The sequence below is a fragment of the Filobasidium floriforme genome (genome assembly GCF_021052385.1).
Source record: "Filobasidium floriforme strain CBS 6241 chromosome Unknown HD553scaffold_4, whole genome shotgun sequence".
NCBI classification, from domain to species: domain Eukaryota; kingdom Fungi; phylum Basidiomycota; class Tremellomycetes; order Filobasidiales; family Filobasidiaceae; genus Filobasidium; species Filobasidium floriforme.
This window is the reverse complement of record NW_025763625.1, coordinates 1,025,759-1,048,372: the sequence shown is the minus strand read 5'-3', so window position 1 is coordinate 1,048,372 and position 22,614 is coordinate 1,025,759. Positions and strand designations below refer to the sequence as shown.

Here is a 22,614-nt window from a genome sequence, read left to right as displayed (position 1 = left end):
CTGGGAAAATTCGTCTGACTCGATGGGAGAGGGCGGCTGTACTGACGCACGAACACTGAGGTACTGCTACTTTCCTACAATCGAGCAGGCTTGGTCGTACCCCAAATAAGAACATCCTAAAGACCATGTCGATTGAAATACCTTAGCCATAGAGCAGGTCCTATAGGCTTGTCATACTTGATGAGAGAATTGTTTTCATCCGATGACCATTTTTGTGATTCTTCAATGATGCAGTGTGAATCGCATTGAGAAGTTCCCGGCAAGGCTAGAGATAAGGTGAGCGGAAAAGATTCTGTGGTAGATAGATCGCAAGCTGCTTGTCAAGTTCCTGCTCCGTAAGAGGTAGTAGAGCAACATCTTTGCCAGTCTTTCGCAAGTAGGCGGTAGCCTAGATGGCCGGGTGACCCACGGTGGCCAACTGCTAGCAGTAACTATACACTGCCCCTTGTCGCACTTCGTTCTGGTCTACTGAATAGGCATCAGATCCTCAAATGAGCGAGTATCGATGGGCTTCGGGTACAGTATTCAGAGTACCCGATTTGGGACTGAATTTTGCAGACTGCTCGCAGTGGTTGCCAACTTCCGATAGTTGCAGGTCATGAATGGCTCAACCCACAATGTGAACCAAATTTAGCGTCGCGGAGCGGTGAGTGGGCGTTACCGGTTTACCAATAATAAATAACGTTGCGAGATCGTGGCAAGTGATACATTTTACGTTGTACAGATTGAGTTTGAGGCAGCGCTGCTACAAGCATATTCCCATTACCATCGATCAGAAATGTCCGGCCATCGGTCCAGCAGGGACGATCAGGCTGTGTACAGCCTTGACTTGAATCTGGGAATGGGCCCAAGAGAGACTTCGTTGAACCAGTTCCTGCGCCAACTTGACTGCTTCGGTGAACTCCTTGTCCTGTTCGGCCTTGGACACGGGCAAGAGGGCTGTCAAGTATCCCTTGGTGATCCTGATCAATGTACAACTTTACTGTTAGTATCTGCCTCATTTAAGTCTCGTTCCGTAACTTACCCGAGCATGGTGTACAATCCCTGTACATCCAGGAGCAGCTCAAACGATCCATGACCTACGGATATATGCAGGATTAAAACGGTCAGAAGGAGACCCTTTGCATCTAACGGGCACCTAGCTTACCAGTCCTCGAGTCCGGGAAAAGAGCCGCTCGGATCGCCTTGGTGTCACGTTCGGCTTCCTGGTCTCGCGCTCCATACTTTTCGGAGAAGGGTTTGAGAGCTTCGATCGACTGAACGATGAAGTCTTTCAGGATCAACATGCCCGAGGCGATCTCGAAGCTGATCCGATAGAGATTTGATCAGTTGAACGGTCGAGGTTCCAAGTTTGCCACACGAGACCCACTCGTTCTTGAGACGCTTGGAAAGCATGTCGAGGACGTCGCAAATCTCCTTGCTGCAATCATCCCACAAGCCCATGTAATCTGCACGCATAGAAACTTCAGCACGCGAATCTCACCGATCCTTCGGGTCGACTCACCTTCAAGATGCCTGATGCGCTCTTCAAAGTCGTCTTTGGCTTGGGCCTCGTAATACGCTGGGCTCTCCATCTGCTTGACCGCCTCCTTCTGCTTGGAAGGAATGGACACTTTGTCTCCGGTCACTTTAGTGATCTTGACGCCTCCGGTCTTGAAGATCGGTTGCTTCGAGTTGCTGCACAAAGAACAATCAGATGAGCCACGAATACTCAGGACATGTTCCCACCCGAGGACGTACCGATCCCAAGTGGGTTGCGTCAGTTCGTTCGCAGTCGATGCCCGTCCGCCTTCACAGTTGTCGACAACCGATCCGAAGTGGAAGGGAACGAAAATCTGGCCCTTGCCAATCTTGCCGATTTTGACGGGGAGCTCGCATTCACCGTGAGGGGATCGGACCTCTACGTAGTCTCCATCCTGAAAGAAGATCACACGTCAGCACTCGGTGTACCTCGACTCCTACATATTGTGTTCAGCGTACCTTGACATCGAGGTCCTGGGCGTCGTCAGGGTGAACCTGGATGTACGGATGAGGATCGGCCTTGTTCAATCGACTGCTTCGGCCGGTTTTGGTCCTCGTGTGGAAATGGAGATGGTTACGACCAGTGGTCAAGTGGTAGGGGTACTCTTTGCTGACCCCATCGTACGGTGCACGGTAGTGGCACGATTTCAAGATGGCACGCCCGTCCGGGTTCAACATCGCATATTCTTCGGGAGTGATGGGCGTTCCAGTCTCGAGATCGTGACCTGGTCGATGGCGAAACACGTCGTTAGATGCCTTGTATCGATCTGAATACAAGTTGGAGGGTCCTCACCGAAAGATTCCGAATCGTCAGGCTTGGTCATGAATACACCGTTGGTATACTATCGCCGTGACATTGTGAGCCACGTGATTCGACCTTGGAAACAAAGCTCAATAATCGACCCACCAAACGTTCAGTTCCGTTGGGCGAAGTCTCGGCATTGCACGGCCATTGAATACCCGATCCCCCAGTCAAGCTCTCGTACGACATACCCGTGTAGTCGCAAGGACGACCCTTAGTCGTCGATCTCCAGTGGTCGAAAGCAGACTTGGAGTCATTGAAAGGAATCAAGGGCTTTCCGTCCTTGTCCTTGAAGTCCATGCGCCGTGCGTAGTCGAGGAAAATCTCCAGATCGCTCTACAGTGGGCGATAAGCTTGAGCTAAGGAGTCCTTAGTCTGAAGGAAAGACGACAACATACCTTAGCCAAACCAGGGGGTTCGATCGCCTTGTGACTGATGTGAACGGTACGGTCTAGATCATTGCGAGGATTAGCGCGCGCCCGAAGATGGCCCCGGTCTGCACAGACTGGACGCACCGACGTTTGTGAAACAACCCGTTTTTTCTCCCCACATCGCAGCGGGCAGGACCACGTCCGCCAATTGTGTAGTCTCGGTCTCGAAAATGTCCTGAGCCACGACAAAGAGTCCGGGCATTCCCAAGATCGCTCGCATCTTTTCGAGATTGACAAACGAGACGGCCGGGTTGGTCCCGCTGATCCAGCACATCTTGATCGCACCTCCTTGCATTAGGTCGAACATGGACGAAGCGTGGATAGGGTCGGACCATGAGGGAATCTTGTGGGCTTCAATGTTCCAGCACTTGGCCAAACTATAAGGTTGGTAATGATTAGTCGTGGTGTTGACAATATGCTTCGACACAATGCTCACTCCTCCATGTGACGAGGGTTGTTGTTGTTCCTGAACCCAGGGTATTCTCCATCACAACCGGCTTCTCGGTTGTTCTGAGCGGTAGGTTGTCCGTTCATCTATATTTACATCCGGTTTAGCATAGGACCTGCATGGACGCCTTCTTCTGCACTTACCTGGTAGATACCGCCACCGGGTTTACCAATGTTGCCTCGAAGCAGCTGAATGTTGTTGATCTGACAGGCGCTCGCGGTAGCCTGGTTACTCTGGTAGACACCCTGAAGGGCCGTGGCGAGCACCGTCTTGCTGGTCCCGATGACCTCGACCGCCTGTCGCAAGAGTTCCGGGGTAACACCGGTAATCTCGTGTACCCTCTCCGGGGTGTAACCCTCAACGATCCGCTTCAATTGTTCGATCCCGATCGTGTGCTTCTTGACGTACTCCTCGTCGATGTATCCTCGCTCGAACATTTCCCTCTGCATACCGTTGAGCAGAGCCAAGTTGGTTCCTGCAGCAGGTTGCAAGTGCACCGTGGCGAGGTCGGCCGTAGGGGTCCTTCGCGGGTCGATGACGACGCATCGAGGAGGGTTGGGCCCGTGCAGACGATCAAGCATACGGGACCAGAGGACGGTCTGAGTGGCGGCGATGTTGTGTCCGACGATAAAGAGACAATCGGTCACATCGATATCGGTGTACGACCCGGGTTGACCGTCACAGCCGAAAGACTCTCGCTAGATAACGTCACGGGGCAATTCTTTCAGCGACGAAAGTACGAATCCGGTCCATCACCGAACATACCATGGCAGTCGCAGCGGTCGCGGTACAAAGTCGAGTGTTTCCGTCCATAGTAAGCGTCCCCAGTCCACCTTTTCCTACCATGGCGAGCGCGTGGTATTCCTCCAAGAACAATTGACCCGAGGTCTTCAACAGCACACCGACAGTTTTACGTCAGCTATCAATCTCAATCTCGATTCCTCCCCGAGTCTATGTCTGGCTGAGATCGACGTACGTAAAAAGCGATGGCGTGCGGGGTGAGCTTCTCGATGATCTCTTTCGACTTGTTCACGATCAACTCCATAGCCTCGTCCCAGCTGGCGGGTTCGAGCTTGCCCTGCTTTCGGATGAGCTATAGACGCAAAAGGAAAGGAAATCCATCCACCTGAGCCAAGCCTCCCGTCTTCCCTTTCCCAAGGTTCCGGTAACTAACTGGCGTCTTGAGCCTATCCGGATGCCCGTTGTACTCCCAACTGCACATTCCCTTGGGTCCGAGTCGACCCTTGTTGACCCTATCCACCGCCCTTCCTCGGATCCCGACAATCTTGCCGTCTGCAACACCGATATCCGCACCACATCCGTTCTGTGAATGTGCATCAACGATAAGTCACTGCTCAAGAGAGATTGTTATGCGAAGTATAGGCTGGAAACTTGCCGAGCACATGACACCTAAAGTAGACCGATCTCGTCAGCATGGCATCCACACGAATCTGCTTCGTTTTGAGCTTACAAGCCGACTGAACCCATTTCTCGACAGGCGCTTCGATATGTTCATCCACACGTACAGGCCATTGTCCTTCACCGTGGTAAGGAGTCCTCTCACCCTGGAGTTATCGTCGCAAGAGGTGAACGTCAGCAATAATACGCGCGTAGAAATTTGCTGCAACGCCGACACTCACCCAGACGTTGGCGATCGGATCCCTGGTCTCTTTAGGGTAGTCAGGCATTTCAGGTTGATAGCTCGACGTTTGGTCTCGAGAAGGCAGTTCGAGCGATGTCAGAAAGGTTTCGAGGATATGAATTATGAGAGCAACATGACCTTGGCAGAACTCGCTCTCGCTCTAGCCAATGAAAGTGATCGCGTTTTGCAAGGAGGGTGAAAGTGGAGGTCACCTCGGCGTACGTCATCAATTTGCGTTTGCGAGCCACCGGGTACCAGCCGTTCTATATCGGGAACCAAGGGTGACGAGGGGGCACAGTCATATAGCCGGACCTCGGGCAACTCGTTCTTCGCGTCTTCGCTGACATGATCGCCTCCGACCACCTGCGATCCCGATGAAACACATCCCATCACGTCTTCATGTTTCAGATCCCCGGACGCAAGGTTGCTCATGCAGAGAGCTACGAAGTGGACGTAACGTCCTGGCCACTTTTTGGCACTTGCCCACTCCTAGCTACTGCTTCATCACGCATGGCTCGTAAAAGATACCAAACGGCTTGAGAACAATATCATGCGTTGCTAAAGTTGCTAATGAATGGAAAGAGTATCGAGAAGCGAGAAGATCTTAGGAACGGATTGTGTCGATTTGGAAGTGTACAAGGCTATGCCATCCCTGCTTCGTGAACGACGTTCGCAATAGATGATCGCCTGCGATCGCCTGTTCAGTCGTGTACGAGTCGAGTCGTAAGTCGGGGTTTAGAAGCGCAAGACCGTGAATTCGCGCGTGGAAGATTGCGCTTCGATGTGCGCTTTTGTTCTGTCATCACGTCCCAATGGCATCGCGAACAGGGGATCAACCTTTTGCCGCGCGAGGGTCTCCTGCGACAAACGTGTCAGGCTCGCTCACGCACCCCACCCTCAGCAACCTCTCTCGCTGTGGGAAAATCGATCTGGACGATATCGACGACCCGAGTTGAATTCGACCCCCGCACCCGCCCAAATCTTACCCCTCTTCTCTCTTCATCTCGATTCAAATCAATCTAGAACCTTTGATCAAAATGGAGAACGACCAGGTGAGGGAACCTATCTGCGGCGCCGGAACGGACCAGACCTGGAAGGGTCTTTCGGATTCGATGAGAGTGATGGGCAAGGAGGGATTCATCGTGGATTCGGGACCGGGAAATGGACTTGGAACCAGGAAATATATGCATCAGGCTTGATGTAATCTGGACGATGGACGGGAGAGGGAGATGTAGGAATTCAGTATTGGGAGAACTCCGGATGGTCAGGGTTCTGGCTCGGGCTTACGAAGGAGATGAAGCTGGGAAGGAGCCACGGGAACTTGGCAAACCCTGATGCAAGACGATACGGCCATAATTCAAGTTTACGTCGTTGCTGGAACCCTTCGTGGCGAATCAACTATACACGCAGGCATATCGACCTCTCGGCTCAACTCCTGCAACACCAAACCAAGCACCACGACGAATCCCTCTTTGCTCATCGCCCCACGAATCCGGTCCTGCAGGCGGTCCGACTCGTAGCAAACAACGCGCTGACAGGATTGTTTCATCGTTGTAGGGAGAACTCGTTGACCTTTACGTCCCCCGAAAGTGTTCGGCCACCAGTGCGTCCGCGTTCCTGCCAACAAGCCACCTTGTCTGAGCGAATTCGAGATTCCTGACGTCCTACCTGTCTCTACTACCTTCCCGACCCGGAATAGACCGACTCATCACCGCCAAGGACCACGCCTCGATCCAGATCCAGATCGCTGACGTTGGTGCTGACGGCAAGGCCCTCAAGACCTCGACCACCATCGCTCTCTGCGGTCAGGTACGAAGCATGGGTGAGGCCGACGACTCGATCAACAGGATCGCTACCCAGAAGGGAGGTGAGTCATGGCAGAGGGTCTATGATACAAACCGCCGGATGGTTTCGCTGACGCGGGATATGAATCGGGAATGCTTCGAATTAGCTCTCCGAAACGTTTGGTCGTACGCCAAGTAGACGAGCTGGTCTTTGAGGGAGAGATGAAGGGGACCGTCTGAACTCTTACGACCGACTCGCAAGCCAACCGTCATTTCGGGATCTCATTATCGCTTTACATTGGAAACCCCTTTCCATTTTCGACCTACCTTGCATCTCGATAACATCTGGACCATGCTGGAGATCATCGGGATCTGACGAAGGAATGGATGGAATTGCACGGGGGGGACAAGTGGACAAGGGCGGGAACGAGGACCGATACCAAACTAGAAAATAAGGCGGGTCTAGCGAGCTGGAAGAAACGTAAAAGAGGGAGGATGGTTCATCTAGGGTCTTTTCCACTTGTGACGAGTTTCTAGTACTGCTTGTTTTTTTCACGATCGGATTGTTTGGGATCTAGCCACCTCATGTCTGGGTTCATTGGTCTTACTGTTCATTGAACATTTGTGATTCGGGAACCACTTTTCTGGGTGCTGTGATTGCGTCTCTCAACATCGATATCGACCGGTAGCCGGTAGCCGGTAGGCCGCAGCTGGTTGCTTGCGTTGTGTGCGAGTAGTATATATCGCGTCGTTCGGTCACATCCGCGCTGTGCTTCGAATCGAAAGGAGGACGAGATTGAATGTCGATCGACTAGCCACTGGCCACTGGTTCTTCTAGTCTTCCTGCTGGTCTACATCACGTCGAGCCCTGTTCCTTCATCAGACCATCTTCACCGAGGTCACATGCTTGCACGCCGTCGGTCTCTACTTGATGCCGACTCCTAAACCGGAGTCCATCTCCCTCCAAGAACTGTCTTCTGGTCGGAGAATGTCCCAAGCAGAGGAATACGCTGAGGATAGGGTCGACGACTTCTTGTCCGAACACGATTCCTACCTGACCCACGACTCTACCACCCCTCCGCTCAAATACGCAAGACAACGTCTCTGGGGCTCTTTCTTCTCTTTTGGACTGCTCAACAATGTGCTCTACGTGATCATCCTCTCGGCTGCTCTGGACCTCGTGCCCGCCAGCACGCCCAAAGGGATCGTCGCCTTTTTCAATATCTTTCCTGCTCTTATCGTCAAGGGCGCATGGCCTTACCTTAGCAAGGGGGAGATCAGATATAGGAAAAGGATTTATTGGTGCACAGCTTGTTCTTGGGTTGGAATGATAGTAAGTTGTTGGCCTGGTCCCGAAGCAGGCAGTAAGCTCGACTAAGCATGTCCTGCTCCGTATGGGTTCCAGGTCATTGCCATGTTCAATTCGACAGCGATGCGTCTGATCGGGATCGGAATCGCCGCGTTCTCATCAGGACTGGGCGAACTCACTTTTCTACAGTGGTCGACTGTCTTGCCGACCGCATCTCTGAGCGGGACGGCCGTAGGCGGATGGTCCAGCGGGACAGGCGCTGCAGGCCTGGTCGGAGCAGGTCTTTGGTGGGGTCTTCGAAACCTCGGGGTCAGGTTGGGATTGGGACTCGCCAGCATCTTGCCCTTGGGCTTCCCAGCCGTGCTCAATCTCTTACTCCCACCCTTCGAATCGCTAGGCAAGCTCGAGGTGGATCACTATGAACCCATCTTCGCGGCCGACGACGACGCCAGCGAGGTCTCAATACCCCGAGGATCTGAGGATTATGGATCACATAACCCTGGAAAGTTGGATCTCCCCACCGAAGTCATCCTCACGACGCAAGAAAAGATCGAGCTCGTCAAACCGCTCGTGATGAGGTACATGTTCTGGCTGTTCGCCGTCTACGTCTTCGAATATGTGATCAACTCGGTATGTCGTTCTTCAACATCGCTATGAAGAACTATCGAATGGTGAGCTGAACAGCATCCTCTGCAGGGCATCACGCCGGTCTTAGCGTTCCCACCGCCTACGGTTGGAGCCTGGCGAAAAGTGTTCAAGACGACTCGAGACTATTACCCCTTCTGGGCGTTGACCTACCAGTCGTTCGTCTTTCTCTCCCGGTCGTCTCTCTCGCTTGGAGTACCTCCTATCCCTCGAATACTGCTACCACTCCCAGCGATCCTCCAAGGTGTCATCCTCGGCCTGCTCACCATACAAGCCAAGTTCTACGCGTTCTCCTCGCCCGAATTCAAACCTCACCGGGTATGGCATACGGAGGCAGCCGATACTTGGTGGCATTGGATCACTCATCCCTTCTCATCGAATGCCGGGGGTGACCGAGTGGAGACGATCGGAATGGCCTCGGAAGGATCGGATCGGGCGATCACGATCGTCTTCCTGCTCATCTGCCTGGAAGGCTTGATGGGTGGAGCAGCATATTGCATGAGTTTCTACCACGTAGGCAGGGAGGGGGACGAAGAGCCTGACAATGCCAAGCGCAGGGTACAGAAGGCTTTCCGAATGGGAGTCTGTGGTAGTGCCGATACTTTTGGTGAGAAGCGTTTTGCTAGGTCATATCACAAGTCGCCGTATATTGATGCGTGGGCACGATTTACAGGCGTGTTGGTAGCAAGTCTGATCTCCATGCCAGTAGAGGTATCGCTCTGCAACGCTCAGGCAAAGCTTGGTAGCTCTATATGTAAATCCTTGTAGACAGAATTGACCATAGTGGTGATAGACAAACGATACCCCTGGATACTGGCTTTCATGGTTCCGGAAGTCTGAGGTCAGATTTCGCGATCTGCATCTCGAAGCTGCAAGATGATCAAAGTGTGTTAAGAGTTAATCATGCTTCTCATTAACGCACTTTGATCTCGCACAACCTAGTTCTAAGTCTTCGTATACTCTCATCATGCTCTCACTACTGCGCAATATCGTGTCGAACCGCACCGGCCTCGGTCTGATCGAATCGACGCGCTCGTTCTCCACCTCTACCGTTTTGGAAACCAAGTTGAAGACGCACAAGGGAACAGCAAAGCGGTGGAAGGCCATCTCTAACGGATCAGTATGTCTAAATCAATCAACGACCCTAGTCCTTTGATCCAATGCTGATACGATGCTGTTGAACCAATGATCTGGTAGTTTAAGCGGGTGAGTCCGAGCTTGAAGCGTCTGCTAGACCCCTTGATGCGTTTTGCTACTAGAAGCTGAAATGTTACCGCTCTTCAAACGCCTATTCGTATTCTAGGGACAAGCTGGAAAGCAGCATCTGAACTCGTCGTTCCCTTCTTGGCGGATAAGCAGGCTCGGTCGGACAGTCTACTCAACGGCAACCCAGGTGAGCGTTTTCGGATTTGCAGGTCCGTAATCTGGCTAAGCCAGGTCTCCCTCCTTCCCCTTCGGCAGACCCGAACTTTGAAGCGACTAGTACCATATGCATGATGACGGAAAGGAGATCCTGAGGCTGGCTCAGGAAGAGTTTGTAACCTTTAACGACACCACCTGCATCCAATATACAATCATACAACTCCGTCAAGACAGAGAGGAGAGGGTCTCCCGACCTTATCCACTTGAGCCGTTACAAGACAACCACAGCTGCTACAAAGACAGTACTACGCTCTGAGTACCTATCTCCTCAGGAGTCAAATAGATACGGCCGGACGACACGGCTGAAAAGCATGTCAAGTCCGTGTCTAGGATCGATGCGCTCTCCGATTGCGATCAGGCGTCCTAGGCGAGTCCGAGGCCCCATATAATCGTCCCGGCCGAGGGTCCGCATACCATCTAGATCGACAACCGTGGCATGACCGTCATCCTCCGTCCATGGCTTCCATCCCATCGCGTCGCCGCCGAGACAGATGAAATCGATAAGCTTCGATCTCCATTCCCGGATGACCAGTTGTTGAGTGATGTCGAGACGATCTTCGAAGGCGCCGAAGAACGAGACGATATCGTAGGTATGATTGGCATACTTTCCTGGTTCGAGCAAACCATCGAAAGGGGTCGGCAGCTGCCACAGCTGGAGATACGTTCTAGTCGTCTCAGGAGGACCATCGAGCATGTGCTGAATATCGATCGGGACCCCGAACGAGCCCTCCCGCGCTGCACCCATCGCCTCGTAGATGGTGGGCAAGATGAAGCTCAGATCGGTTTCCAGCTGGTTGATGGCTCGAAGAGTATCGTCATCATCGGTGTTCAAGTAGATCCCATAGAGATCAAACAGATCTTCCGCAATCGATTGACGCAAATGCTTTTCCGCCAGATCCCTGAACGCCCGAGTGTGATCCTGTCTGCGCGACTTGTTTGATTTGACAGCATGATACGTCACGCCACCGTCAAACTTGGCAGAGCTGACTATCTGCTCCTGAACCCATCGCTTGGTCGGTTGATAATAAGGATCGCGTGGCAGGTTGTTCACGCCTGAACCGAGAATAGTGAGCAAGGAAGCCTCCCTATACGGTAGCATTTCCGTCTCTAGACAAGGAGTACCGTGCCAACCCAAGTCGCGGAATACGTTCACATCGGCTTGGTTGATTAGATCGTGAGCCAACTCCGTGGTCGTCCTTCCGGTCGTCTTGCTTCCCAGCCTTTTGGCGATACGCACAAATTTCCCTTCGTGCTGACTCCCAATCATCGAGGGCATGCATAACAGACTGCCAGAAAAGAGTATGCTCTTCCGGTAAGGCCTCTCGGTCTCCGGCATATCTGCATACTTGGGCAGCAGGTTATGTATGCTCAGGCTCTCGGCCCCGGCACTCTGACCAATGGTCGTGATGTTGCCCGGATCACCCCCAAACCCTGCAATATACGCCTTGACCCAATCGAAAAGGACCGTCTGATCGTGAAACCCGTTATTGGGAGGTAAGAGCAGTTCCCCATCCTCGTCTCTCGCGCTGGGAGAATGTAGGTAGCCGAGGGCTCCTAGACGATAGTTGGCGGTGACCAGTATCAGAGGCTTGTCCGCCTCGATTGCCTGAGCGAGCAGTGTCTCGGGAGCGTAGAAGGATCGATCGCCGGATCCCCATATAAAGGCGCCCCCATGCAAGAAGATCAAGACCGGCAGCTTAGCTACTGGCGCACCGCCCTTAGCTGTCTCATCCGCTTTTGGGTTGGGGACATAGACCGTCAGATTGAGGCAATCGTATTCGCTTTGATTTCGCCCTTCTTCCGGCGCGATGAGGTCCGTCGGTATGGACTGCTCGCCAGCGTCTAGCCTCGGAGATTCGAATGGCTGAATAGAGGTAGGACCTGCTTTAGTTGCATCGAACATCCCACTCAGCGTCCATCGAGCTTCGAGCGATGTCTGCAAGGTCGATCGAGCAAATCGGCGTGGGATCTGAGCGAAAGGGATCCCACGGTAGACGGTCAGGCCTTCGTCCCGGACGCCTAGGATCGGGCCGAGCTCGGGATGGTCGAGTGTCGACATGGTGATGATACCAGATTCGTTACACCATGGACCTAATGAGTGATCGTCGGCTGTATGGCGTCGGGACCCAACAACTCGAAGAATGACAACAGGTCAAAGCGAAGCTCTTGTGCTCGATATGACGATCGCCGGTCCTCTCTCGGATAAACCGCCGGATGAAATACGTTTCGGATGCTTTTCGGTTTCGCTCGGAAGTAAATCAAGTTAAAGCCATTTCTATTCTATGTCGAGGTATCGTTACAAAAAGGCAAGCAAAGGTACAATCTCATGATCTCAGCAGATGCTGGCAGGCTAGCTACACGTCAATCCATTGGTATCTATATCGACGTCTTCTTGTCTTGATCCGACAGCTGCGATCGAGACAAAGGTCGCCCTTTTTCGTCCACCACAGGCACTTCCGCCAGATCGCCCTCTTCGGATTGCCTCTCACTGCTCGACCTCCCCGAGGCGTTCTCGAGCTGGTCTCCCCTTCGACGTCGTCGGAAATCGTCGATGAACCTCACGGTCGCTAAGAAGAGACCGAAAGCGAGGACACCGATGTTGATGGAAAAGCCTCTTCGGTAACGAGGCCTGTCATCTTGTCGGAAGATCTGAGCTCCGTAGATACCAGCAATATTGGCGCCCATAATGACCCTGATCAAAAAATGTTCAGCTTCTTGTCTGTCTTGTGGAGCGCGAAAGTCATGATGCTTACATTGCCATCGCCAACGCCCGCTCCTCTGAATCCCGGCAAGTGAGCGACATCCAAGCGATGTTAAGGGGATGAGAAAAGGTTCCAAACGTCTGCGTCCAGACTACCCCAAAGTATCGTACCCCCCGCTGGTTGATCTCGGTAAAGATCCGGTTGAAGACGTATCCCAACAGGTGAAAACTCATCCCGGCCATGACCGTCTGTCCTCGTGCGTTCCTAGCGAAACAAGGGAGTCGAGATGAGCCACAATCCGCATTGCACAACGTGACGTAAACCTCGGTGTGAATAGACTCACATGCGGTCGGAGACGTAACTGAAACAGAAAGAGACCGGGATCTGGAGGAACAGACCGACGGAAGCCAAGGCGTTGCTCGCCAACGGGGCGAATCCGAAGCTGTTGACAATCGATGGCGAATAGGTGTCGAACGCTCGCTGAGGTCCGTTATTGGACAAGGTGATGAGGAAGTGGATCCACAAGCGCCAGTTGGAGAACTGAGAGGCGTTCCATGCGTAGAAAAGTATTGGTATATTGACGCAAAGGAACTTAAACCCTCAAACTTACGGCTTGTTTGAACGAGCTCAACCCGATATGCTTCTTCTTCTTCCCCTTCATCGGATCGTCCAACAAGACCCTCGACTTGAGGATATGCAATTCCCTCTTCGTGAAAAAGCTGACTTTCGGCAAGAACGTGCTCCGAGGGTTCTTGAACGAATCCGGAAGCAGGAACCCTAGGACGAACCCGCTCGCCACCGTAAAGGCGCCCATGAGCGCAAACAACCAGAACCAACCGGGTTTGCCACCGACGCCTCGCATGTGGAGGATTCCGTAGGCGAGGAGTTTGGATGATGCTTGGCCGGCTTGGTTACCGAAGTAGAAGATCTACGGATAAGAGCAGGGGAAATAATGAGATGGTCAGTCAGACGTGTTGCAGATTGCAACGCGGAAAGTCAACATACCATAGTTCGCTTGGCCGTCTCGTCCCTGGTGTACCAGGTCGACAAAGTCCACAGACCACCGGGGATGAAGCCTGTAGAACGTGGCAATTGGGTGAGTTTACCTTGATAATGTGTCAACATATATAGGCGTCCGCGCAGCTCACCTGACTCTGATACGCCGAGAAGGAACCTGGTGGCGATGAAAGATCCGTACGAATTCTGGAACGCTTGGAACGTGCTGACGATCCCAAAGAAGAACAGCTGGAGGGTGAGCCACTTGCCAGGTCCAACCCTGTAGAGGATCATGTTGGAAGGGATCTCAAAGAGGACGATCCCGAGCGAGAGCATCTGTTGTCCGACGTTGAACTGGTCCTGGTTGATCCCGACGTCTTTCATAAAGTTGTCCGTGAGCGCGTTGGCGATGTTACCTCGGTCTGTGAAGAGAGATCATTGAAATGAGATGACGTCTTGGTGATGATCGCAATAGAACATAAGGGCTCACCGAGTTCTGGTATGGTGAGGCGTCGAAATGGATCGACGTCGGTGGTCAGCTTTGGAGGAATAGTCCGGGAGGTAGTAAACTTACGAAGACAGAAGAACCCGAGGAACAACAGCGGCATGATGATCAAATCCAACCTGTAGATCGATCAATGATTAAGATGCTCAGAGCGCGCCTTCGGGGATCTCATACTCGGTCATCGACTTACTTGCGCTTCGCTCGTCGTTCTTCTTCCGGGGTCCAATCCCGAGAGACTGTGATCGCCTCTTCATCCTCTCGAGGAGGCGCAAAGCGGTCGACTCCCGAAGTGGTCTTGTGAAGGTCAGCCATATTGGAACCGTCGTTGGAACCGTCGATTTGCTGGACAGAGTTGAGCCGAGAGCATTCAGGTCGGTCTCACCACGATAATCCAGATATGATCAATAATAGGGTGTCATATATATCATTGCACTTGACCCTGAACAACGTCTGCTACGCTGACCAAAGTTGCTTGCAACTTCTGAGGTTCGTCATCGGAGCCTGTGTATGGCGACTACCGGACAATACGCCATCGGAAAATCTGGCTCTTGACCAATTCATCGTTCCTCTTGCGTATCTAAAAGGCCAAGAGTATCGATCGCCTTCGATCGCGCCTCGACACTCTATGTCAACGGAACTAATCCGACTGTGACCTGACAGCCAAACAAGGTTTGATCCCCCGGAGAGACGCTTGGCATAGGCGCCGATCGTCTGGTTTGCAATATCAGACGTCGAATTGGTAAGAAGCGTTTGCGGCGCGGCGCGATCACGCCATCGCAATCGCCGCGCGGGACCGCAACTTGCGACCTCTGCTTCATCGATCATCGAGCATGAAACCGACTCTGTATTCTCCTTCCATGGTTCGAAGCAAGATCGCTCGCGGGATAATCATCTCGCACTACGCTGGAGTGCGCCTGTAGGTCAACGAATCGAAGATTCGAAGAGAATGTGGTAAGACTGTTGAAGTGTATGATTAGCCATCTGTCGGTCGATGATATGCTTGGGCATGTTGGTAGGATCCATCTGGTGGATGCACGTGGATGTGTGATGTCGCGCTGTAGTGGTGATCTACAGATGGAATTATCAACCGGTGGCGAAACGATCGATCAACTGGTCGACGAAGACATGTTTGAGAATCGAACAGGTACCCACGAATGTAGGAAAGAAGAGGATCCACAATCTGCAACACCTCAAAAAGCCGCGTCAGAGACGGCTAGTCTTCGGTATCGGGAAATCGATGAAGGGAAAACATCAAAACCGACATGGCAACGCTACAGGCGATATATAAGCCCGCCTTGACCGTCATCTTGACGTATTCAAGTTGAAGCCATGCTATGTCGAGCCATGCTCCAGTCGGACAAGATTTATCCTCCAGAAATGTACCATCTCTTCTGTTTTGCATCAGCGTTCGTATGCGCATTGAGAGTTCGCAACCCATGCAACCCATCAACATAATAGTTGCATGCTACACACTTGAAACATTCTACCGGCGGAGTGAACGAATTTTGGTAACCAATCAAATGAATAGATTCGATAACTTTGACGACATGGTTTGCAAAAAAAAAAAAAAGCAATGCTGTATGAATGTATATCTCCCAGGCTTGCCTTTTGATTTGAGCGTGAACCTGCCCCTACCTGCATTCCCGATGGTGGTCTTGGGCATGTGGACATAGAAATGAACCTGCTTTGCCCTACCCCTTCGTATCAAATGCCTTCTTCCCTCGTCTCCCTCAAGCTCATGTGGATCGACCGACGTGAGTGCAGGGTGATCCCCTGTTGTCCAGAATTTGATGAACAATTCCGCAAAGTAACCTATTGTCACATCGGCAACACGGGTCTAAGAGCCTTTGATACGGGAACGGATCGTCGTATTCAATCGAATGCACAGAGAGATTTTTCCTGAAGACACAAGAGGTATTTTCTGGTGATTTACCCATCCCTGCGCACACGCGCTTGCGAGCACAAAATAACTGATTGAACGCTTGAATTATTGATGATCCGAGACATGGGCTTTCACGGTCTGGCACTCTTTCGCAATCTAACCAACGTCTTCCTGCTTCTTGGAATCCCTCCTTCATCCGACTACGCAATGGACGTCAATTCGTTCATGACTAGCTTGGGCGAGTTTTTCCTGCATCTCGCAGTCATATGGTCTGTGTTTGTCGTTCTTGGCCTTCGTCATCGACAAGCTGGAAGCAAAATCCTCCAGAGAATTAATGTGGTCGTGCTTTCTTCAAAATCTCAACCGACCACGATTCAGTCACACTTCTCTAGAAACAGTTTCATGCTAGTGCTAGCAGTACGATCGCATCTTGACAACTCACAAGGCCATGTCGTCCGAGGACGACATCTCGCTATCAGACCGCCCGCGTCCTGACCTCGGCAATCGCAAAGACACACGAGAACACTCTGAAGACAAGTCCCCACCTTCCGGTCCACCTTCCAACCCTTCTAATCTGCCATGGTATCACTTTGAGACGCTCTCCCTCCTCGCCTTCTTTTCCCTCTTCGGCGTGCTCGCCCGCTTAGGCTTGACGGCCCTCTTCGATCATCCGGGAGCGACGGTCTTCCCCGTAGCTTGGGTCCAGGGGACGGGGTGTTTCTTGTTCGGGTTCATCGTCCATCGGAGGAGACAGATCGAGAGGATTTGGCCGGCGTTGTATGTGGGATTACGAGTCGGTGAGGCCTGCCGATGTTTAAGATCATTCGCCGAAGGGTCTCAGGTCGTTTCGCTCACCCTCCTCTTCTTCGATGATGGCTCGCCTTCTTCTTGGTATACCATGACAGGCTTCGCTGGAGGGATAGCCACTTTCGCAACTTGGCAGCTTAATAGCTTCGTTGGATTCAGTAATCTCGAAGGGACCTCCGATGACTGGCTCTCTTGTGCATGCGACGGCCTCTCGTACATCTGGATCACCGTCACCGTCGTCTTCTTCAGCATAAACTTCGGTCGACACCTCTCCGGCCACCTCCCTCGACTCCGCTTGGGTCCCTTGCCCCAGACCTACCGGTACATCTTTAGCGTCATCGGACTCCTCGGATGGCTAGCTGCACTCCTGATCTTCATTCTACGGGACAACACCTACTGGAGAGCAGGCCGACGAGTCACCTGGGCACTCGTGCTTGCCCCTATTGGTACCTGGATCCGATGGTGGGCAGGTTCCCGGATCAACCCCATCTCCCCTCCCTACATCAAATTCGGGACGTTCGGGTGTAACATGGCCAGCACCTCCATCGCAGGGGTCATGTACCTCTTGCAACGGATCTCGCCCCTCGGTCCCGGTCTTGGGGAGTGGCCCTGTCAAGCGCTTCAGGGGGTCCAAGATGGGTTTTGTGGGTGCTTGTCGACCATCCCAGCGTTTATCGAGCAGGCAGAGAAGATGCACGATTCGGATCACAAGTGGGCGACGCCGATGTCTTGGTTCTACCTTGTCATTATGTATGGTGAGTGGCACTGGCAGAGCTACCTACATATCTGCCTTTGCGGGCGAAGATGTTCTCATGCTGACCTCTTCCGACAATGTTGTTTCGTTATTGTGCAGTTGGTGGTATACTCTGCGTAATTCTCACCCTGGGAATCGGCTGGTGGGCATCGCCGAACGGATTAGGAACCGCCTGTGTATACTAGGGAGTTCAAGGAAGAAGCTGCAAAAAGAGGACACAACGACTGTATCATATCGCAACCACGTCAACGACCGGAGCCGGTCTCAAATGCAAGGAAAACTATAATACAACAGCAAGAAGTCGAATAATTCCTCTATCGAGAATCCAACGTCTCTTGGGGATCAACAATATAATATGATGCAATTTCTTCTTGATCTTCTCATTGACTCGACCGGACAAAGACGCGACTCGCTTACTCGGACGATACGCTACGACGAGCGGTGATTCTGACTGAACCCGCTCGAGTCGGAGAGTGGCAACAGGACTTGCATCAGCTAGAGGAGCTGCCGTCCTGCTCAGGGCGCGCCACGTCAGACGTCCGAGGGCAAGGAGCCAGAAACGGGCTTTCACCTCCCGCTGAGTCAACCGACCATGGGCGATCCCTTGCGAGGTTCACAGCAGATCGCACAGCAGCGAGTGCTTCGATCCACATCATATGTCGCAAGAGACGCAACATTCGTAACCACCGCAACCCTGTCGACCTCAGTTCCTTCATTGCCTAAAAGCTGTGCAAAGTCCATGATGTTTAATGAGTTTCATTTCTGTGTTTCTGTATCTTGAGGCAGCTAGCTGTATAAATATGTATCAATACAGTGGAACAGTGGAACAGCAAAAAAGCTCCTGAGTGCAGCCATTGCAAGGGGGTGATAACAGCGACACAAAGCTGACTTGCTCAGCCGCGAGACGTTAGCCGCTGTCCACCAAGTTCCATCTCTCTCTTAACATATCTATGTCTAGTCTTCGATCCTTCAAACTGATCACTGATTGCTCTTCTGTTTCGCGTTTTCTCGGACGGTCTTGCAGATCCATACTGCTTCCCTCAGAGTGGGTCTAAGGTGGAAACCATGTTGCGTTATTCAAAAGAGAGGCAAAATAACATCGGACAAAATTGACATCTCGGAAGGTCGTGCCGAATGTTGGGCTGACCTCCTTACACCGGAAAAACACCCTCAACGTGGTGCTACGCGTTGTTTCATATTGATCGCGCGGATTCGCCATCTCAGAGCGCCGCTTGGCCTGCGGAAGCTCTCGAGACCTTGTACGAGGATGCCAACGTCGAGACTGTTCCGCTGGCATTGAGAGCGAGTGACCTAGTACTTGGTGAAGAGTATCCTTGCCCTGATCAGTGATAGGACGTCAAAGGACGAGGACCTTCAGGCTTCCAATATCGAAGGCGGTCTTGAATTGCTTACCGACGAGGCTGCGCCCATTGATCGGACCCGTCAGATCTGTAACACGATGTATCGACCGCTGCGTAGAGAGTTGACTGTGAGAATGGAAGCACTTGCGATTGAAGTGCGGCAGTCAGCAGTGGTGCTACGGTGGGTGTGGTGTACACGGCTGCAGCATTTGGCCTAAATAGAGGGAGCCGCCAAGTGTCTGGCAAGTCGGATCTGCAAGGACCTCCCTTGAAGCGCTTCTGGCAGAGTGGAGGAAGACAACGTCATTGAAGGTGGCAAACTCACCGAGAAGAAGGACTGCTTGGCCTTCCCAATTCAAAAGGCGCAAGGCAGTTTGGCGGATTTCGAGAAGGAGGAGAAAGAGCTCAAGAAGGACATTGAGGAGGCAAAGAAGAATTTGGCAGAGGCGAAGGTAAAGGAACCGGCTGTCTAACATATAACGGTCGTTAAATGAGGAGTAATATCTAGCCGGAGATGAAAACCTTCCTGACGTCCTACACATTCTACGCAATTATATCATAAATCGTTGAAGCGATTCTATTCGTCTAATCCATGTCGACATCCTCGTCATCATCTTCCCCGCTGTCCGAGGCATCCTCCCCGCTCTCGCTATCATCGTCAGACTCTCCATCCTGATTCCGCCTCCTCTCGGCAGCCCGGAGGATATCCCTCCATCCCTCCTCTAGCGAGACGACCATCTCCCTTCGCTCCCTTTCTATCGTCTTTTGATCTCGCCTGAGCAGTCCACCTTTACCCTCGAGCCCACCAGCTTCACCCGTCTCGACCTCGCACTTGACGCTTTCCACCAGGTCCCAAGCCTTTTTCGCCTGTCCCTTGGTGTGCGACAGCAGCCACGAGACATAGGACAAGCATCCGGCGACCTTTTGAGCCGGGTTGTGTCGCGCTCGTCGATGCCAAGCTTCGTATATCGACTGCAGCGAGGGAGCGAGCTGAGCGTCTTGCAGGTGGTTCAGACCGGCGACGAGGTGGAACGTAGCGGACAAGGCGGTCGAGGGTGCTTGCCATTCGGGTTTCAGCAACGTCCCAACGACGTCCCGAACCCGCTGAATCCCAACTTCCACCTCGCCCGATCCGATCAGAACGCTCTCGACCCAGCCTACGAGCACGCCCGAGTAGAGCGCCCGACCATCGTCTCCATCCGCCTCGAATCGTTTGGCAGCCTTGATCCCCGTCGTCCAGTGCCCTGCCATGACCTCGTCCCCGGAAGCGGGAACGAAGCGGTCGAACCAGTTCAACCCTTGTACCCAAACGTCCGTGGCGCCCTCGTTATACCCGATAGAATCCATAGCGGAGAGGTACAGCCTCCCGACCTCGGCCTCTGCTTCCCTTCGATCCTCGTCATTACCGCTGGACTCTGCTATACGTCGCTCGATGTCCAGTCTCGAGCTCCACAACCTCGATGATGCGGCTCGTAACCGCGTATAATCCTTGGCGATCGCTCGCAACCGATTCGAAGACGGTGCCTTCTCGGAAGGCAACGACAAGAGGTAGTCGAGATGAGCCGCCAAGAGTCTGGTCGTCGGGACGATCTTGTCCGAGGCCGACTGTCTCGTCAGGCTCGTCAACGATGCCAACAGGTATTTACGCTGAATCACACGACCAGTCCGACACCCTAGTCAGCCTGCAGCCTTACTCAACCATAATGCACGCCAACGGAGCTCGACTCACCAGATCTTCCTCATCATCCGTCATCCTGTCTGCCCATCTCAAGATCCACTCCCCAGCGACCTCTTCCCACTCCCGTCTCCACGACATCCACGCTTCCTCTCCCTTTTCCTGCCGTACGACCCGCTCGACATCCTGCTCCGCCTTGATCTTCTTGACGATCTCACCGACCACCCTGACCCGTTCTTCCCCTGGCACGAGGACGACCCGTTCAGACTCCCCCTTCACCGGATCACTCAGAACCTGTCCCTCTTCCTCCCTCGACTCGGGATCGTAAGCCCGATCGAAAAGCCGGGATTCGAGTACGACCCTCCTCGCCGTCACATCCCATGCCAAGGCGCCCTGGTTCATGTTCTCGTAAATGCACCTCAAGAGCTTGATCCTGAGTCCGGTAGGATACGTTCGGAAGAGCCGGACCAGCCTCAGCCGGTAATCGAGGTCGTCTTGCAATCCCGGGCGGGTGAAGGAATTACGGAGTACGGTCAAGATCAATTGACCGTCGATCAGGCGTTTCCTAGCCGACTCTCCCGTCTCCCCAAAGGCGCCTTTGCCTTCGTCCTGCCCCACCTCGTCGATATCATCATCCTCCTCTTCTTTTAACGGGTCCAACCTGAACCCATCGGCACCTTCCACCTCCCCGACCCCAACTTCGGCCCCACCCTGTTCTTCCCGTTCGGTCTTGACGAGGACCTCGTTCAAGATCCCTAGGACCTTCCACCTCCTCCTCAGCGCTTCTACCCATCCTACTTCGAGCTTGATGTATTCGACCCACAAGTCCGGGTGAGAGGGCAAGAAACGGAGTCCGAGTAAGAGGGTCTTTCTCGCCGGGGGGATGTTTTCTATGGAGAATTTCGAGGATGAGGAAGAGGATGATGTGGATTGTTGGTGGTGGTTGGCCCGTTTGTGGGATGGTGGGATTGGGTCGAGGTAGTGCTGCGATAAGAGGATGTACAAGATCGGTTCTAGGGGGTGTAATTGTAAAGCCCTATCAATCGTTTGAAGTCAAATCGATTCAGCCCTTCATCAGCTCAGCAACAAGACCCTCCCAGCACGCCAAAAACCGCAAACGCAAAAGTCGAGCCTCGAGACTCACGCTGTCAACGCGTTGACGACGACCTTGCCCATGCCCTCGCTCTTGGCGTAATCGACGTAGGCCAACCACGTCCTCAGGTCCCTAGGGAACTTTTCCGTCGCGCGACGGAGGATGTAGAGGATTCGACGGGGGATCGAGTGGGAGGAGATGGATCGGGGTTGGTGGGATTTGTCCATCTCTATCGTGTTCGTACACATATGATGGTTATTGTCAGGACAAAGAAGAAAAGTCAAAGAGAGCATGTAAGATTTAGTTGATGTTGGTCTCGAGCCATAGTCCCCGCCCATAGCCGGGAAAGCCACCTACTCAATCGCTTCCACCTGATCCTCCTCAACCTCTCCAACCCGATCTCATACTCGGCATACTTCAAGTAATCCTCCGGTTTCCCAGCCCGTTTGACGAGGTCGCTCTCGTGTTTCGTCCGCCTGAGGGTGATCTGACGGAGTTCTGCGCGGGTAAAGAGGCCCTTTTCTTCTAAGTCCCGGAGTTCCGGGAGGGTGGATTCTAGTTGAAAGTGGACCTTTTCCATGGTCGTAGGATGGTGTCCGTGTTGGTTGTCACCTCAAGGCAGGAGGGTGGTGGGCATGTTGAACATCTGCCTGATCTGCGTCTCAATCAGATGTATGGGTACGGTAAGGGTAGGAATCGAAATTGTTATCAGATTAAAGGAAATTACGTAATTTTATCTTCCACGACTCCAATGACGTGTCAAACCGAGATTCACCTGTTTCGAATTATTGACGAACCCCATGTGATCCCCAACTCCGATTCCGATCAACACGGA

At 52.8% G+C, this 22,614-nt stretch overlaps 9 protein-coding genes across 9 annotated transcripts; 4 read left to right on the top strand and 5 right to left on the bottom strand.

Annotated features, from left to right (window-relative positions):
* Positions 1-660: 660 nt before the first annotated feature.
* Positions 661-5,104, bottom strand: HD553DRAFT_306744 (putative periplasmic nitrate reductase). Its single transcript, XM_046179329.1, has 19 exons — positions 4,843-5,104; positions 4,674-4,767; positions 4,599-4,612; positions 4,377-4,526; positions 4,179-4,295; positions 3,968-4,090; positions 3,346-3,900; positions 3,191-3,288; positions 2,839-3,131; positions 2,722-2,774; positions 2,429-2,659; positions 2,315-2,363; positions 1,981-2,246; positions 1,741-1,916; positions 1,505-1,677; positions 1,370-1,448; positions 1,148-1,305; positions 1,025-1,079; positions 661-962 (listed from the first exon to the last, which is right to left on the bottom strand). The coding sequence occupies exons 1-19, from the start codon at positions 4,888-4,890 to the stop codon at positions 773-775; spliced, it is 2,922 nt and encodes a 973-aa protein (XP_046038989.1). The 5' UTR covers positions 4,891-5,104; the 3' UTR covers positions 661-772.
* Positions 5,105-6,138: 1,034 nt separating this feature from the next.
* HD553DRAFT_322423 (ribosomal protein S21e-domain-containing protein) lies at positions 6,139-6,827 on the top strand (the record flags this gene model as incomplete). The annotated part of the gene is made up of 4 exons (XM_046181286.1): positions 6,139-6,351; positions 6,402-6,447; positions 6,544-6,711; positions 6,796-6,827. 4 exons carry the CDS (start codon positions 6,139-6,141, stop codon positions 6,825-6,827), a joined length of 459 nt encoding a protein of 152 aa, XP_046038988.1.
* Positions 6,828-7,401: 574 nt separating this feature from the next.
* HD553DRAFT_306738 (batten's disease protein Cln3) lies at positions 7,402-9,395 on the top strand. Its single transcript, XM_046179328.1, has 4 exons — positions 7,402-7,961; positions 8,034-8,567; positions 8,634-9,189; positions 9,256-9,395. The coding sequence occupies exons 1-4, from the start codon at positions 7,560-7,562 to the stop codon at positions 9,348-9,350; spliced, it is 1,587 nt and encodes a 528-aa protein (XP_046038987.1). The 5' UTR covers positions 7,402-7,559; the 3' UTR covers positions 9,351-9,395.
* Positions 9,396-9,503: 108 nt separating this feature from the next.
* On the top strand, positions 9,504-10,180 carry HD553DRAFT_306736 (uncharacterized protein). The gene is made up of 4 exons (XM_046179327.1): positions 9,504-9,702; positions 9,780-9,788; positions 9,886-9,975; positions 10,044-10,180. Exons 1-4 carry the CDS (start codon positions 9,550-9,552, stop codon positions 10,077-10,079), a joined length of 288 nt encoding a protein of 95 aa, XP_046038986.1. The 5' UTR covers positions 9,504-9,549; the 3' UTR covers positions 10,080-10,180.
* On the bottom strand, positions 10,181-12,167 carry HD553DRAFT_306735 (Alpha/Beta hydrolase protein). Its single transcript, XM_046179326.1, has one exon. It carries the CDS (start codon positions 12,061-12,063, stop codon positions 10,273-10,275), a length of 1,791 nt encoding a protein of 596 aa, XP_046038985.1. The 5' UTR covers positions 12,064-12,167; the 3' UTR covers positions 10,181-10,272.
* A 183-nt stretch (positions 12,168-12,350) lies between these two features.
* Positions 12,351-14,519, bottom strand: HD553DRAFT_293193 (major facilitator superfamily domain-containing protein; the record flags this gene model as incomplete). The annotated part of the gene is made up of 8 exons (XM_046178426.1): positions 12,351-12,696; positions 12,758-12,970; positions 13,050-13,246; positions 13,317-13,634; positions 13,712-13,782; positions 13,855-14,124; positions 14,277-14,326; positions 14,398-14,519. 8 exons carry the CDS (start codon positions 14,517-14,519, stop codon positions 12,381-12,383), a joined length of 1,557 nt encoding a protein of 518 aa, XP_046038984.1. The 3' UTR covers positions 12,351-12,380.
* A 1,911-nt stretch (positions 14,520-16,430) lies between these two features.
* HD553DRAFT_180206 (uncharacterized protein) lies at positions 16,431-17,988 on the top strand. The gene is made up of 3 exons (XM_046176948.1): positions 16,431-16,886; positions 16,995-17,651; positions 17,750-17,988. Exons 1-3 carry the CDS (start codon positions 16,538-16,540, stop codon positions 17,833-17,835), a joined length of 1,092 nt encoding a protein of 363 aa, XP_046038983.1. The 5' UTR covers positions 16,431-16,537; the 3' UTR covers positions 17,836-17,988.
* Positions 17,814-18,477, bottom strand: HD553DRAFT_306731 (uncharacterized protein). The gene has a single exon (XM_046179325.1). It carries the CDS (start codon positions 18,364-18,366, stop codon positions 18,142-18,144), a length of 225 nt encoding a protein of 74 aa, XP_046038982.1. The 5' UTR covers positions 18,367-18,477; the 3' UTR covers positions 17,814-18,141.
* Positions 18,478-19,464: 987 nt separating this feature from the next.
* On the bottom strand, positions 19,465-22,388 carry HD553DRAFT_306730 (U3 small nucleolar RNA-associated protein 6-domain-containing protein). The gene is made up of 4 exons (XM_046179324.1): positions 22,137-22,388; positions 21,831-22,008; positions 20,741-21,722; positions 19,465-20,658 (listed from the first exon to the last, which is right to left on the bottom strand). The coding sequence occupies exons 1-4, from the start codon at positions 22,357-22,359 to the stop codon at positions 19,597-19,599; spliced, it is 2,445 nt and encodes an 814-aa protein (XP_046038981.1). The 5' UTR covers positions 22,360-22,388; the 3' UTR covers positions 19,465-19,596.
* Positions 22,389-22,614: the final 226 nt, after the last annotated feature.